The sequence below is a fragment of the Falco rusticolus genome, chromosome 3 (genome assembly GCF_015220075.1).
Source record: "Falco rusticolus isolate bFalRus1 chromosome 3, bFalRus1.pri, whole genome shotgun sequence".
NCBI classification, from domain to species: Eukaryota; Metazoa; Chordata; class Aves; order Falconiformes; family Falconidae; genus Falco; species Falco rusticolus.
Genome location: NC_051189.1, coordinates 60432847 through 60449484, shown reverse-complemented (window position 1 = coordinate 60449484; position 16638 = coordinate 60432847). Strand labels below are relative to the sequence as shown.

Sequence of the window (16638 nt, the reverse complement as noted above, 5' to 3'; positions counted from 1 at the left end):
CAATTATTGGAAAGGTCAGTTGTGAAGGTATAAAGAGAACTGGCACTAGTTATCTGCAGTGATGGAGTCAGCAAAGTGAAGATCTATCTGCAGGACAACCTTAGAGAGAAGCTACCACAGTCATAATCTTTCTAATGATATCAGGAGGGTGATAAAATGGATTAGAAAATATTTATGACAGAGACAAAATATCGTTCAGTCAAAACTCAGAAAGAGTCAGAAGTCTCATTTTGGTGTTAGGGCATATTAAAAAAAAATCTCTTAGCTGAACTCTTCAGCTCTTGGTTGAAGTCTAAGTTTGACATAGTCCTGCTGAAGCCAAATAAATCCTTTCAGTAAGACAGGTGGCCAGAATGGAGATGTGGTCCCCAGCCCCCTGGTCCAGGTGTTCATGCAGTCATTAGCAAAGGAGGAGCTTAACCCGTGACAAATTTGCACTTTATTCGAGCTACTATTGTTCACTGAACGTCTGGGCATGTGTCTTGACTGTAATCCCTCTTCCAAAAAAAGCTCAGATGAACTGCACCTGGGTGGGAGTATCCCCTTTGGCTCCTCCACAGAGGATGGGAGCACTTGGGCACCTGGGTGATGTAGGTCATAGCGCTTGCTTGTGGCTGCAGAGCGAACAGCAACCTGGAAAGTAAGGAAATCAGAGCTCTGGAAACAGAGGATTTGGGGAGCTGGGTCCCAAATGATTTGCACAGAGGATGCAGAAAAATTGAGCTCCTGGCTGGCTCTGTCCTGCAGGAAGGGGAGGTAAATGACACTATGTGGGTTCAAAGACTTCTATGCAAACGCAGCACTACCTGGGTGTGTTACCCCATAGCAATAGCAAGCTCACATTTTACTTGCTCTAACACATGAGCAAGGACGTAAGCACCCCTTTGAGGGGTCACCTGTTCTACACCTATTCTTGGACTGGTCAGAACATAAGCTCAAACTGAGGGCTGGTTGGTTAGTTTGTCCAGCCCAAGGGAAGAGGTCAATTAGGCAAGTAATCAGGCTCAACATGCATATGCTGTGCTAGTGGCAACTAAGGAGCTAAATGTGGAAGAGAAAAGGATGCAGAGATTTTTGAGCATAAGCACACACAGAGCCTGTCTTAAAGCAAGACATGCTGCTTCCAGCTCTATCTTTATGAAAGCTCTGTCTCTGGATCAAAGAAATAAAATTGCTCTAACAACTTGTTTTTTCAAGATAAGCCAAATTTTCTGCCTCTCCTCTAACTTGCGCTGGCATGCTGTACGCTGCATGCTTTTCTGTTTGCTTACCAAAAGGTATCATGAGATAATTAATGCATATAAACTATAGCTTTTCAAGAGAAATAACCTTTCCTTTGTTTTCAGGTTCCTAATATCCTGAAGTTCTGCTTCCTGACAATTTTGAGGACTGTACAGATTAACTTTTAATGGGTAGGTGAAGGATACCGCAGCAAGCACAGCCTTCTATTTCATCTGTTTCTTGCCGAGAAAAATTACAAACCAGAATCTTCCCTGTATATTTAATCTAATTTAAATCTTAATGGACGTTTGAGTGAAAGGATGTAATATGTTATTTAAAGCTGATCCATTAACCACAGGTTAATAGCATTCATACCCTTAAAAAGCCACAGTTGATAGGAAATATTGAGAACTAAATAGCATCTGTGGAATATTAATTCTCTATACAAAGGTCTTGAAAAACAGCAGACTGCTTTTCCAAGTCAAAGGTAGAAAGCCCTCCGAAAACATTGCATCTACACTGCTTCCTATACCGAACCCTTTCCAGCACTGGGGGCAGAGCCAACCTTTCTTTTAGCTCCTGTTAGTAGGAGAGTTTGCCTTGTCCCATTCTGCTCCTGTCTTGTTGGGAACGTGAGTCTTGCAAGCTCCCTCTCCTCCATAAAACTCTTCCTCATGAGACAGGGTATCTGCAGCCTTCCTCTGGCTAGTTTTCCTCTTACTCCAGTGAGCTGTCCTACCTCACAAATGCATGGATTATGCCAAGGAATCAGTTAGGATTACCACTATCATAACATCATTTAGCCACTGAATCATACTGAGGCACTGAAAAAAGGCACTGGGACTGTTAAAGCAATGAGAAAGCCTGTCTCCTCTGGCTCCCTGACATACAGCACATGTACACTGCATGGTATGACGCGTGCTGTACCATCCTCTGGGTCTGCACAAAAGCAGAGGTGTTCTGCTGATCCCACCACAGCATCCCTCAACTTGGCTGGGCTTCCAAGGTGGTTATGCCCTATGAGTGCATCAAAGTGGAGAAAGCAGGGATAAGGGCAGACTACTCTGTTCTTACTCTTTAGCAAGCAGTATAAAAAAAGCAAGACATAATTCTTGATCAGGAGCCAAAAAGTAATTAAACATAATATAATTAAACAGAAGTTTTATAAATGTAACAGCTTGCTTTTTAATAATTGAACTCAGGACAACATTATCACTCATACCAATACGAAACCCCCTAAGCAGGACTCAGTTTCCCAGTGTTAGAGCTCCTTGCTTTCCGTATGAGTGGCTCCTTAGTCTCAGAAACAAAATCAGCTCTGTGGTTTTCAAAATGCTGCCTGGAAAGAGATGTGAACAGGAAGAGTGCAGATGGAGTGAGGTATATGCATGCAAATGTGCAGCCTCAACAAACCCATCTCAGTGGGCTTATGGATCCTCACTTAATAGCAAAACTGTATTTAAATAAAAATGTTGCAGCTACCCTGTTAGAGAATAGATAGACATTTCTTCTATTTTGGAACTGCAGACAGTGTCCCTTTAAATAAATGTTATTTTTATTAATTTTATTCATTTTCCTGCCCTTTACTCCCAACAAGTCTGCCTGTAGTCTCATTGCCAATGGAATATGAAGGTGAACGATGAGGTTTCTTGTTTTACTTTGATATTTTCACTGGGTTTCACTGGAATAAATAACACTTGGAAATATACTGAGGTTCTCATGGGGTAAATCCATCTTTATTCAGAAAGATTTCCTGTATGCTGTGCTTGAAAAACATATTCCACTAAATCATTACTTTGATCCCACCCACATTCCAATACCACTGTGCATACTTTGTCTGACTTTCTTTATGAATCACCCAATAAAACACACCCAGTTCAAGATATTATTGGCAATGCTATGGTCTACGTACATTAAATCTCATTTTAAACAAAAACCTTTGACCCTGAAATGTTGCCTGTGCCTGGATCCAAGAAGAAGTTTAAGTGCAGTAATCTAAAGCTTCTTAATATACCTGACACTCTTTAACTGTTCCCACAGTTAAAAAATACTACAGCTTACATTTGTATCACAACCAGGCATCCAGTGGTTCAGGCCCTATATGATAGTAAGAAAAATAGGAAATGGTCATTTATATGTCAAGTGAGAAAAGCTAATTTGGAAATTATTGAGAAATGAGCCTAGCCAGGAGTTGCTTTAGGACCATAATGTCCCTTTCACATCCTAGGTAATTTAATTATACAAAGGGACTATTTTTGGACCAGACGGCTCTTTAAACTTTTGGTGCTTGCTATTACAAACCATCTGGCCCTGTATATTGTCGGATTTCATAACTCATACTGTATCACCATCTTCTGCAGAGATTATACATGGGGTTTTATGTTTATTTTTCTCCCATCTAGTTTTGTGTACATTGGTTTCAAATAAAACACTTTGTTCTTTGGATTCCCTCCCAGTTCAATAGCTGAAAAGTTTTGTGTAGGAACTGGCACATATCAAGAACCATCATTCAGTTGTCCTCTTATTTTGGGTGGCTTTTTGATGGTTTTTCCCTCTGCTATACAATCCTTGCTCATAGTCTGCAGATCATTTTCTAACACTGTAAATAAGATAGATATTGAGTCTTTTAGAATATTCTCAGCTTCCACTTTTAGAAGAATAACTTCAGTTTCAATTACTTCTTTAATGAACAGACCTCTGCTATATCTTGGATATATTTGACTGATTTCCAAATGTTGTGCCACTGCCTGTCCATACATCTGTCTGGGCTCAGTGCTACGTGAACTGTAATTACACAGCTATTGATTTGAGTTGGAGCACAAGCAGAATGAGCTCACATCTGCCCTCAAAAGACTGTACAAATACGCACATCTAAAGACTAACTCCTCCAAAGGTCTAAAATACACGTGTGTAACTGACCCCGAAATTCAGTGTGCTTCCTACAAGAGCCAGGGTTATCTAAACAAAGAGTTCTTAGGATGTAACCCCTTGACATCTCCACCCCTCACATTTTTTAGGATTGACATGTCCTAGCAATCACACAGACTGGGATAACAAGCCATGTCCTAAAGCAATCATTCTCCTGACAGGCATCCCACTGGCACCTTACTACCCTTCAGATCAGCAAAATAGAGCATGGCTGCCTGCATGGGCACATACCCATTTCTCCCTGACTAAATGGATTACACTGCTGCTGGCTGAATAGGGTGGCCAAGGCGACTTCCAGCCAGCCAGTATCCACACGGGTTGTGAAACAGTGTTACTCTTGGATCTGACATAAGCCCAGTTCAAATCTTAAAAAGGTCCGCAGACAGGTTGCCAGGCTCCACTTCTGCCAGGATTTGGGGTTTGTTTCTATTTTACTTTGGAAAAAAATGCAATGTGAGTATATGAAAACAGTAAGAAGGTTCAAAAACTATCAATGAAAACAGAACTAGAAGTGAGGTACACAGCAGCTTGCTGCAAGGAATTTGGGATGGAGGGGCAAGAGGGTGGGGAGAGCTGGTGCTGTAGTAAGAAGAGAAAGGATCTTAGGAAGGGACCAGTTGGAAGGATGTGAAAGTGATGTTGGAGGACAACCACCAAAAGGAAAAGCAGGTTTGGTGGTAATGGTAATTCAGTCCCATTTGTCCCTCTGAGATATGTTCTGGGATCTGAATAGCTCATCTCTGATTCAGAAGATGCGAGCCCTCTGATTCAGGGCGTGAGCACATACAGTCAGCTCACACTCTTCTTGTGAAAGCTGATTGTATGTGCCAGTATCTCAGCAGACCTAGAGAGATGCAAATTTAAACTCAGTAGACCAGGAAATGGAGGAGTGAATAAATGCAAATATATTAATCTGAAAATCAGGTTAGGTATTGCCAGGTAGGGACCGGTTGGGTGGGGAAGGGAGACTGCGTGGGCTGAGGAAAGGCTGGAAAGCCCGGCTGACTCAAGTACAGGTCTAACAGGGAGGCAGGGTCTGGCCTGGCATACGACTCGGAGCTGGCACATTAGGAACCACGCATTAGATTACTACCTGTCATATATGCAATGGCATCAGATAGCAAAAAATAGCACAGATTTTTTGGGTGTGCTTTATTTTATTCACTGTTTTTCATCTCAGGCCTCGAGCAATATCAGGCACATTTTCTTCTTTTGTTCTCTGTTTCTTTACCTGTAAGATGAGAATAATGATATTTACTTCCTTTCAAAATTGTTTGGAGATCTAGGATGAAGGGTTGGGGGATATCAGTATCTACTACAATAGTATCCCAGCTACACTTCTATGTAGTTGCTGTAATTTCTTGAAGTAGTTAAAATTTGGATTTTTTTTTCTCCTTGCTCAAAATAAAGAAATAAATTAAACTGGCAGTTCAGTGAGGAAAAGATTCAGTTCCTGATTGCCCAGTCTTATTTCTTTCCAGTATGTTGGTGAGCCACAAACCTCTGAGAACCAGGAAATCCAGAGCTAAGGTACATTGGTACGACCTGAACTTTGCCTTGTTTGATCAGTGACTCAGTCTTCCGGTAGCATACACATGATTCCTGAAGCAGATCATCTCTTAAAGGAAAACTTGTGTCCGGACCAGTGCTACTTAACAGGGAATCCTGTACAAATGCTGCAGTCAAACACTGAGATGCAGCTCCCCAAAACAGCTCTGATACATTAATTCTTTGACCTTTTTCACAGTGAGCTTGAGCACCTACAGAATCAGATACAGAAACTTTCATTTGCCCACTGTAAAGATCACAGACCACTCTCATGCAGTGTCTATAGCCAAAGGAGTTGGGGATGTCACCACCGGTAGTGGTATTAATTGCAAGACTTGTCTCCAGATTTACATGCCTCTCTTCTGTTTGCCCACACAGCTACCATCTTCATGCCATTGGTGCTATAGATTTGTTTGCAAATTAATTCCAAGAGCTATTGTGAGCCCTCGGTGTAGCCTTAATGTTGCACCGGGGTGTACGTCAGGTGGATATGTCCTAGTTTTCAGGGGTCTGAGCATCACTTGAGCTTGCTGCTGAATTTTTTGCTGTCCTGGAATGACATAAGGAACCCACAAGGCAAACTTAATTTTGTATTAACCAAGCTCTTTGTCAGCAAATTTAGGTGTTAAGTTATTCATGGTTGGCATACTAATGTGTTTATGATTCTTCTGTGAGGCCTTCACTGGGAGCAGTGGCAGCTGGACTCTGATATTAAGGTTTGCAGGTACTCACCAGCTCAAGCTTTTACTCAGGAAACATGGAAAGCTAAACAAATATGACTAGCGCACTGTCAAAAACTTTCACAACCACAAGGTATGTATCAAAAAAAACCCTCCAGTATTTTTATTGGAGGGGAAAAAAAAGAACACGACTAGGGAAGGGAAGGAGAGAAGGAAGGAAAAGGGAAAGGAGACAAGTTTTATGACTAACACCTCTTTTTTAGCAGAAAGGCTTTACTGTATTTTCAGATGCAAATTGACTGTGCCCCAGGCTTCAGCCATCAGGTTTTCACCTGCATCCATAGGTATTATAGGTACTCCTGTGCTTATGTGTGTGTATATGTATCTTAATCTGTGTGTTTAGTAATGGGCCAATTTTGGTTAAGCACTCTATAAAGAACAAAAAGGTGGTCTAAGAAGTAAACAGTGTATAGTTTAGCCATAAAGCACAGCATATGCGTGCAGACAAAATCCTGGGGGTGGACAAGAAAACTATGACTCAGGATAACTCAAGAGGATAAGTAGTTGCCTTGGTGCACCAGCAGTCTAACCCCAGCACATTTTTGGTAGGCTTTACAGGAAAAGGGAGTTTTGAAGAGGAATCTGAAGGAGGGTAGCAAGATGGCTGCATAGGTACTTACGGGAAGCTCCTTCCACACACGAAGGGTAGCCTGTGAGAAATGCAAAGCTAGTTAATATGCAGACATTGAAAGCTAGCATTGTTATCTGATCAGACTTGCTTCTTCACAGCAAATGAAAGAAAATAGATAATAATATGCTAGATAATAATATAGTGATAAGCGTGAATTCTTGGGGCTACAGGGTTTTGAGCCTGAGGCCTTTACACCTGCAGCAGTTTTGACTGAAGAAATGTTACTAATCCAACTACAGAATAACATGTTGCAGATATGTCTAGATGGATGTTGTGTATCTTGTGTCTAACTTGGTCACTTGTGTAGGTTTGAAAGGATTTATGTAGTAATTTATGTAAATACTGTAATGTCTTGCTGATTGCTGTGGACTTTTTTTGAGATACATCACATAGATAGCAATACACGTGTCTTCTATCACAGGCAAAGGATCTTGCCAAAGAGCCTTCCATTTGTATCCTTCCATCCATAGCCTTGGCTTCCACCCTTTGTAGCGTGTTTTTCCATGGGATAGCGTGTGCGAACGTTGAGTTTATTTCTTAGCTTTTTTTACTTTCCAGCACCTGTAAGGGTACTCAAACTGACAATGAGAACTCCAGTACAAAATGTGCTAGAATTTTTTAGCAGGTGCTATATTACTTGCTCCTTAACACGTCTTGTTGGATAATTAGGTATGTTATTTTAGAATGGCAGTTTATCATGCTGTCTGAAAGAGTCAGTGTCTGTTGTACACTTACAGGGTCTCTGTCTGCCTTGCATGTGACCAGTGGCAGGGAATCTTACCATCAACTTCAACTTTGAATCAGGCCCTTAATCAGTACCTGGGGATTCACTGAAGCCTAGAAGTGTAGAAATACCTGGTTACTTATACATTACGTGGGATTTCGCGTTGTGTGTTAGCATGAAGCCAAACAATTACACATTTTTTTAAAATTATTTTCCCCTCTCCATGTGTGTATCACTGTATAAGCCAAAGGTTTTGCCGCAGAGTTTCTACTCATAAAGGAAGAGACCATTCCTGATGGCTGCTAGCAATATTGCTAGGACCAGCTGCGCCTGACGAAGAGTCTGATGTTCTATGGGTAATACATAGCAAAAAAAATTGCAGTTCATGAACAATTATAATTTGTCTTGCAAGGCTAAATCACACTGATCCTTGTTATCTGTGCTATTTAAATACAACACAGTCCTGCCTACAGAGAAAGAACTAACCACCACTTAAGAAGAGCACATGCACATAGGAAGATCCAAAATTCATTTATGTATAATTATGTTAAGTATAATCTTATCCAATCATTTTAACTTGCTTTATTGCATAAATTGTACTTCCTTTCTTTAAACAAATATGTACATAGAAATACAAAACAAAACACTTCAGAGACCATTACATGTGGGGCAATCCTTAACTGATGATAATTAACACTATTATTACACTTTTAAGAGCAGTAATTCTGGTGCATTCCAAATTATAAACCCAATTGTCATAGATGTATCTCACTAAGTTCCATTTCTCATTCTGATGACAATAATAATGGTCAAGGTAGCTTTGATGGTCTCAGACCACAGTAACCTATAGTCAGTGTGCATTACTGCCTCTTTGTATAGTTGGAAAAAGGAACCAAACCTCTCGATTCTTTCAGTGGAACAAAACACACCACATTTTAAGCTGTTACTGAATTCAGAGGAAGCAAAACTGGGCCTCAATTGTGGTGAAGGATGCAGAGAGGAGACGAGAAAAAAACTTCCTGGAAATAACTTGCAGCAACAGAGATAATAAAAATGGGATCTTCAAGTACACTTTACTTTTCTGTTCTAGTACATCCAGCATTGCCAGTGATTTGTGATGTCAAGTATTTCCCCTGAATCGCCTCTTAAATTACACTGGCAGAGAACAGCATGGTTCATATAACTTAGTCATGGTGAATTTACTTGATTTACTCCAATTTTGAGGTTATATATCTGAATAAAAGCAAGTGTTGGGTAATCAGTATCCAGTTGGCCCTAGTGACTTGTCTGAAGATTGAATGGGCATGAAACAGGACTCAGCTTGTCCTATAGGATTGTAAGGAAAAGGATAGATGCATTTTAAAAGATTACACGTTTTCAGCCTCTATAGCAAAGAGAATGACTACAGAGATTTACTCCTTGTCCAACTTACAAAATAAAAAAAACCTTTAAGATGTTAAAGAGCAGCTTACAAGACATTCTGTCAAACATTCAGTTAAAACAGAACTACTGAAATTGCATCCTTTTCTGAAAAACTGAACAAAGCCAACTTATTTTGTTTTCCAGAGTATTAACAACTTCATTACTGACATAAAAATAAGGCTGTGGAAGGCTCGGATAAGACTCCCAGGTAGCACCAGTACCAGTAATGTTCCTTTCCTTTACCCAGTGCTCTGGGTATCAACTAATTAGAGCATCCTTTTTACCCAGCACTTCATCTTCTAATTTACAGTGGAAAACCTATTTAAGATGACAACAACTATCAGCACTGACCATAAGGTAAAGCCAACAAAAGCAGAAAACGATAGATGCTTTTGCACATACGTTCAACTAAATCGTGTATTTTTAGAAGTCAGAAGGCAGGCGGCCGAGCCGAGCACAGCCCGTGTTTTTCAGCCAGAGCTTCTCGGCCGCTGGAAGCCGGCAGGTCGCAGGGTGCCGGTGGCAGGGCCACCTCGCAGGGGTCCCTTCTCCTCGGGCGACCCCGCAAGGCCCGAAGCAGGGACTTTGCGGCCCCGCTGACTCGCCCAGACCCTCTCCCCTGGAAGCGGCGCCACGCGGCGCGAGCCCTTCCCTCCGGCCGGCCCCGCCGCACCGGGAGCGCCGTGGGGCAACGCCTCAGCCCGCCGCCCTGCCCGCCCCTCGGCGGGCGGCAGGAGGAACCCAGCCGAGCCCCGGGAGGCCGGCTGGGGCTGGGGGCGAGCCCAGGTGAGCGGGCCGTGCTGTGCCGTGCCCCGCCGGTCGCCGGCTTCGCCGCCCGCAGGCCGTGCCGTGCCGCGCCGCGCCGCTCCGGCCGTGAGTCAGAGCGAGGGGCGGGGAGGCGCGGCCGCCTGTGCGAGCGAGCGCGGCTCCGCCGGGCGGAGGCGGGGGCAGCGTGTCCGGCCCAGACCCCTCCTCCCGCCTTCCTCCGCCCGCCCGCTCCCTCCTCCCTCCCTGCGCGACTCTCCCGGGGACGCGGGGAGACGCCGCCGGGCCCGGGGCCTGGACCGCGCCGGGCCTGCCCGCTCCCGCCGCCCCCTGCCTCGCTCGGCCGCCGGGTAAATGTAGGCGGGCGCCCCGCGGGGGCTGCAGCAAGATGGCGGGTAGGTAGCGCCCCCCTCCCCCTTTCCGCACACGCCGCCTCCCCGGTGAGGCGCCAGCCCTCCCCCCCCCCCCCCGGCTCCCCCGCCCCGGCTTCGGAAGCGCTTCCCGCTGCTGTCCGGCTCGGAGCGCGGGGGCCGCGGGGTGGGGTCAGGCCGGGGAGGGCGCCGGGGCGCAGCCTGCGGAGCCCGTCAGCGGCGGCGGGGGGCGGCCCCGCGGGCGGGCCGGGTCACGCGTGGCGGGGGCGCGGCGGGCCGGGCGCCTTGGCACATGGTGTATCTCCCGCAGATCTGTCGCTGCTCCAGGAGGACCTGCAGGAGGAGATCGACGCATGTGAGTGGGGCCGGGGGCCGGCGGCGCGGGGCGGCTGTCGGGCGAGGAAGTGGCTTCAGCGGGGAGCGCCCACGGTGCATTGTGGGAGGCGGCGGCGCGGTGGGGGGAGGAGGCGGCCGTGCCCCGCGCTTCCCCGTGCCCATGACACGGTCGCGGACGCGCGTGGGGCAGGCCGGTTCCCGCCGGGCTTTCCCGCGGGGCAGCGGCGGCGCGCAGCGGGGTGCGTTGTCCGGCGGGCAGCGCGCGGGGCTTCCGTTAACGGCCACCGAGGGCGGGCGGGAAGGAGGCAGCCCCGCCGGGAGGTGTGGCAGCCTGCGGGCCGCCGAGGGGCGTCGTCCCCGCATGGCCTGGGCAGGGGGGGACGCCTCCGGGGAGGAGAATCCTGCCGCGCCGGAGGCTGCAGCGTGTGGGTTGTTCGTTCCTTTTATATCTACGGTGGTTGTTTTATATATATATATTGTGTGTGTGTGTGTGTGTGGTATCCTTCCCCCTCCCCCCCCCCCCCCCCCCGGCCCCGCTTCCTGACCCCGCTGGAGAGATGTGTGGAAAAGAGTTCACGTCGCGGTGCAAATCACAGAATGTGGTTCAGGTACAAAATGCCTAACTCAGGGGTACGCAGCGCGGCTGGGCAGACAGGTAGATGTTACTCAGGTGAGGAGGTGTCTGCTGGCGATGTCGGTACCGAGGGAGCTTCTTGGAAGCAGAGGAGGATAAATTTGGGGCTGGAAGTGAAAATGGAGGCGGAGGCAGCTGGTGAGGCAGGCGGTGCGGCGGGGTGCGGAGCCCGGCCGGTGCCGGAGGTGTGCCGTGCTGCACGGCCGCCCGCTCGCCGCGGGGGGGTCGCGGGAGGGAAACCTTCCCGTGCATGGCTTACGTTTTTAGAGGAGGGTTGGTTTAACTTTTCAGAATTGAACTGCTGCATCTTCTTTTTCAGTTTTGACATCTGACGTTTAAAAGGCCCTTATTGCGTGTTGCCTTGCACAAAGGGGGAGCAAGCTGTAAGGCTTGCTTTTTTTTAATTCTGATGGCTTGAAATCCACATCGATAGCATAGCCGCTTGGAAACTTTGTGTGGTTACAGGAGGAGGACTTCAGAAGTGACACACTGAAAAATAAAAGTGTGTTCTTTAAATTTCCACTTAAGATTATGATTTTCGTTGACTGTAAGAGAGGCGTTGAAGTAAGAAATTGCGTGTAGTCATTAGAGAGGTGATTGTGAACCTGTGGGCTCCTGGTGGTGGTTTGAATGTTATGGTCTTGTGTTTAAAGATGAAAAAATAATACATGCATGGAGGTATGACTCAGTCCAGATGAGAGCATCCTGAAGGTGGGAGCCATAGAAATCTAAAAATTTGAAAGCTCATTAAAAATTACTGAGGTTTTGATGGAAGCAGATGAAAGCGAATAGCTCAATACTTATGCATATTCTGTTAAGAGAAAAAAACAGGAAGCTGTGTGAATGAATGTGTGCTGTCTGGACATAGTTCAGTCACATGATGTCTTTTATGGTTCTAAATTGTATATGATTTTCTTGTGAGATGGCCGTGAGCTAGAGAAAAATAATACAGACCAGGGAGGCTGTACATGCTAGTCAAAAGAAAGACTGTTTATTGTGCGGTGGTATTTCTTTGAAATAACCATGTTTTGTACCCATGAAACAGGTCTTATATAATTTATGAAAGCATTCCCAATTGATGTGTTATTGGGGATTACATTTCATGGTTGCACATATGAAACTGACAATGGAAAAAAAAAGGCAGACACAAAGCTGCAATTTTTGTCTGAACCCCACCCTACAGTACCTCTCTGTTGTAAATAGCTGAAATATTTCCTGTTCTTTCGAGTAGTGGAGTTAGACACTGTTTTAGAGGTGTATTCCTGAAGTAGGAGAACGCAATTGCGAGAAAACTGGAAGCGCTGGCAGCTTTTATGCATGTGTGATTCTGCCAGCTGCGGTCTTGCTATTACATGTGCTAAGCTATAGTTAAAGACAAACAAGGAAAAAGACATACGGGCATACTTGTAGTCCTGGTTAGTGTAATTAGGAGCAGACACGTAGGTAAATGTGAAATATTGTTAATTATATGAAAAGACTGAGATGGGATCAATGGATTGACTATTTTTGAAAGACAGCTATATAGTTTTCAATAAATCTTTGGGCTTTTAATTGAGCTGGTATCAAGCAATAGCAGAACATCAGTGAGGTACACTGGAGAAACAGGGAGTGATTGAGACTAGGTACCTGTGTAAAGATCTGGATTGGACATCTGAAGCTGCGTCTCTAATTAGGCATATGGTTTAGGACATTTTACTAGATTAGGCATTCCTTTGTAGCTCCTCAGTGAGTCTAGGTTTGATTCTGAATCACAACATTGGGTTTTTTTTTGATAATGAGAATCTACAATGTGATTCACTGATTTTTAACGCAATAAAAGTATAAAAGAAAATTAAAGAATCTTTAAGGTGACCAAGAGATACCTTTTATTAGTCTTAATCTAAAGCACTAGGAGAAGGTCCTGGAGCTGAGCAGAAAACAATGCACAGTTGCTGCTAAAAGTAATGATGCAAGCATCTGTGTATCTTCTTGGATATGCAGAGTTAAGAACAGGCTGGTTTACGATCTTTGTCTTTAAGGTCTCTGGAATCAAGTATTTTACTGGGAAGTTGGAGTTTAAACAACGACTTGTAAAAATGTACAATTTGTGCTTCCCCTCATTTATTGTGCCAACTCATTGGATGCTAATTAACCCGAAACATAAACCAGTAAATTATTGTATCTTTGGAGTATGGTTTTGATAGTTTCTTGTAAAAGGAAGTTTACATTTTCATAAAGAGAGCTTGATAAATATTTAGGTTAAATGAAAATTCCTAGATTTGAGCAGAGTAGTAAATTTGCTTTTGGAGTGCTGGGGGAGCAATAGAATATATGCTGTGGAAGGCATCTTTTTAAAAATTGTCTTTTGTTTATTTGCTTAAGAGGTCAGAGATTAAACAGGAGCTTTTATAAGAAAGGCTTTTAGAGAGTGGTTGATAAACCAGCTGGATTGACTTTTAAATAATTAATTTCAGCTTTGGTTTGCACTTCTATTTTGAAAGCTTCACATTTTCTGCTCTTGGTTGCTTGGTTACCACTGGAAAGCTCAGATTTATTTTTTTTTTTTTTCTTTTTCAGGTGAATGCATACTTTATACCTGATGGTGCATTACACAGATGATTGCTTTAAGTAGTTACATAGTTTGGCATGTGGCGTTTCAGTGCTTTAATTTTAGCTAATATTTTGCTTCTGTAGAGGTAGCTTCTGGTGCCAAAGGCTGTGATAAAGAAATTCTGGTTCTCCCATATTCAGCCAGTGGCTTTTCCTTGTTCAGTAGTTAAAAAAAAAAAAAAAAGGGTGTGTGTCAGTGAATGCATCCTTGCTGGACATGCAGAAGGTTATAAACCTTATATTAACTCCTAAATGCAAGTTCTTATTGTGAAAGTCAACTTTGTTATTGACTATAACCCCTCAAATAAGTAACATATCATTGCATTTCGTTTGGGTTAAGGTAAACCTCGTAAGAATCCTTGTGTGATACTCATTAAAGCAAAAAAACCCAACCAACGCCATCCTAAAAACCCCACCCCGGTAATAGGGTGGAAATTTGAAGTGGAAGCAAGCAGAAGCCTCCCCATCCTATCTGGTTGCTATAAGGTGGCAAAATTAAGTTAGTGGTTCAAAGTCAGCTGGACAGTTACCCATAAACACTGCTTGGACTGTTGGCTTCCTTGATCTTTTGTCATAAATCTTGCACAGGATATGAAAAGAAGTTGGGGAAAAACTGGCTTTTGTTCAAATCTTTTTGTGCATACGAAATCAAAATACAGTAGTGTAAATGCGTAAGCTAAGTATAGAACAGAAAAGAAAATAAGCAACAAAACTGGTTGAAAAGCAAATGAGGGGTTGTAGAATTACATATAGCTGATGATAAATAAAATACTCTTTGACTCTTCCTAGACAGTCCTGCCCCTCTGCCCCGGATTTTTCTGAAGATTGAACTGATCAGTACAGATAGATGCAGTCAAATGTACTATGATGCTAACTTCTTTCAGTCTGTCCATTGATGTGTGCAGGATGTGTATTCTAATTACAGATGGCTCTATTTTTCAGAATCTAGATTGTGAAAAAGGATAGCTTTATTTAACTCCAGGATTTTAATTGTGATTTAAATCAGGAGAGAAAAGAAATTTTGATCTAATACCTGGTTATAATACTGTTTTGCATTTTTTTTTTTAAAGTTTATTATTGATAACTGACAGCTGCATTTACATACGACTTTTGGTAGTTCCAGCTACTATATGCATGCTTTGGTGGTTATGTAGCTTAAGATCCAGATTCTGAAGCTTTGACTTTAATCATGTTGAAAAATGCTGAGTGATAGTTACCCTCTTCTGTATGCATAGTGTCCAGATGTTTTAACTAAAAATGCAGAAGAGGGTATTTTAATATCTAAGCATAGTTTTGACAGTTCTAGTTTAGAACTGTTAAATGAGTTTTTATAGATATACATACACACCTATGCGTAAACTTGTTTTCTTTAGCATAAGAGTTTAATGGTAGATGTAAAATTTAACAAGATAGTTTTTACAATTAGCAAATCTAGTGTTACTGGTTGGATTTCACTAGTGCATTAAACAGTTCTAAAAATAAAACCAAATACAGTAGCCATGATCTAATATACCTCTGGTCTAGCATCAAGTTCTTTTTCATTGATTGGAAAGGGAGGACAGGTCTTTCTAAGCTTTCCTCCCAGCTGGCTTCTCTGTGAGTGAGCCAGTTATTTAGCTGAGCTGAAGAAAATAGTCTTTGTGCATCTGCAGATATCAAAAGCTGGTTTATCGTTGATAGATTCCTTTCCCAGGTGATTAGCAAATCATCTGGTATTAGCAGTGAGCTTGTGTTGGTTGAATGCTTTTAATTAAATTATTTTCTTCGAATTTGGGTAGCACAGCTTGATGCTGTGTTGTAGTTCTTACTTTCTTGTAGTGAATTATACGGGCATAACATTCATTCAGTGTGTTAAAACTCACCTTCCCTTTCCCACAGCTGTACATAGTAATATCAGAAGCTTTTGCATTATGATTCCTTTGTTTCTTTGCCACAGAACAAGAATTAGTAAATTTTGTTATGCTCTTAGTTGTTATGTATAGACTGCAAGTCGGGTCACTTAGACTGCATTCCAGCTTTGAGTATAGCTAAATTTCCAACATAATGTTCAAATGCCATGCTGCAGTACTGACCTTTTGGTCCCATCAGAGTCTTAGCTCTAGTTGAAGAGTGCCAAGTTAGAGTTACCAGGTTGGCATTTCAGTAGTCCGCACTTTTTAATGTCTGTGTTGCAAAAAATAACAGAAATTAATGGCAGATTTTCTGTAGTGCTTAGAGTCAGTTCTCTGGTGTGACTTGAGATTCTGTTCTGTTGGGACTCTAATGACCATTTTTTAATGCTAATGAATCATACTTGTTAAGTCTGTTGTTTCCCCTGGAGATCAGGTTTTAATTCTCCTGACTCTTCAGTTAATTTCTTTGTTGTTATTGTGGTGATTGACCCTCATAGAAACTGGGAGACTCGGGTGGATGGCTGTGTCCCTGTAGAATTTTGATTTTAGTGGTCTCAGGTGGGTGATGGTCAATCTCTTTCTCGAGCAACCTTTTAGGATCCTAGAGAAGGAGATTATGTGAGGAAAGGATTGTGCTTGGTTTGGTATAGGCTGATGAAACTTCCTCATGCAGCTGCACATGTTTTCTCCTTTACACCTAGCAGAAGATTGAAGAAGAGGTAATTTTCTAGGCTTTCAGCTTCCCAAGACCAGTAGGATCACTTCTGATGTGAAAATGTGCTTTTCGCCAGCCAACTTTTATGTTCCTGTCTCTCACAAGGATCCTCAATTAACGTT

General features: G+C 43.3%; 1 protein-coding gene across 5 annotated transcripts in view; it reads left to right on the top strand.

Annotated features, from left to right (window-relative positions):
• The first annotated feature begins 10228 nt into the window (after positions 1-10228).
• PPP4R1 (protein phosphatase 4 regulatory subunit 1) overlaps positions 10229-16638 on the top strand; it is a 66286-nt gene continuing 59876 nt past the window's right edge. For 2 of the 5 annotated variants that reach the window (XM_037381473.1, XM_037381472.1), the window contains exons 1-2: positions 10229-10374; positions 10661-10705. In XM_037381473.1, coding sequence (XP_037237370.1) covers positions 10368-10374; positions 10661-10705 — 52 coding nt within the window. In that variant the 5' untranslated portion in view covers positions 10229-10367. Of the gene's footprint in view, positions 10375-10660; positions 10706-10831; positions 10926-11032; positions 11112-16638 lie in introns of those variants that run through there. The other 3 variants (XM_037381470.1, XM_037381469.1, XM_037381471.1) reach the window with 2 other exon arrangements.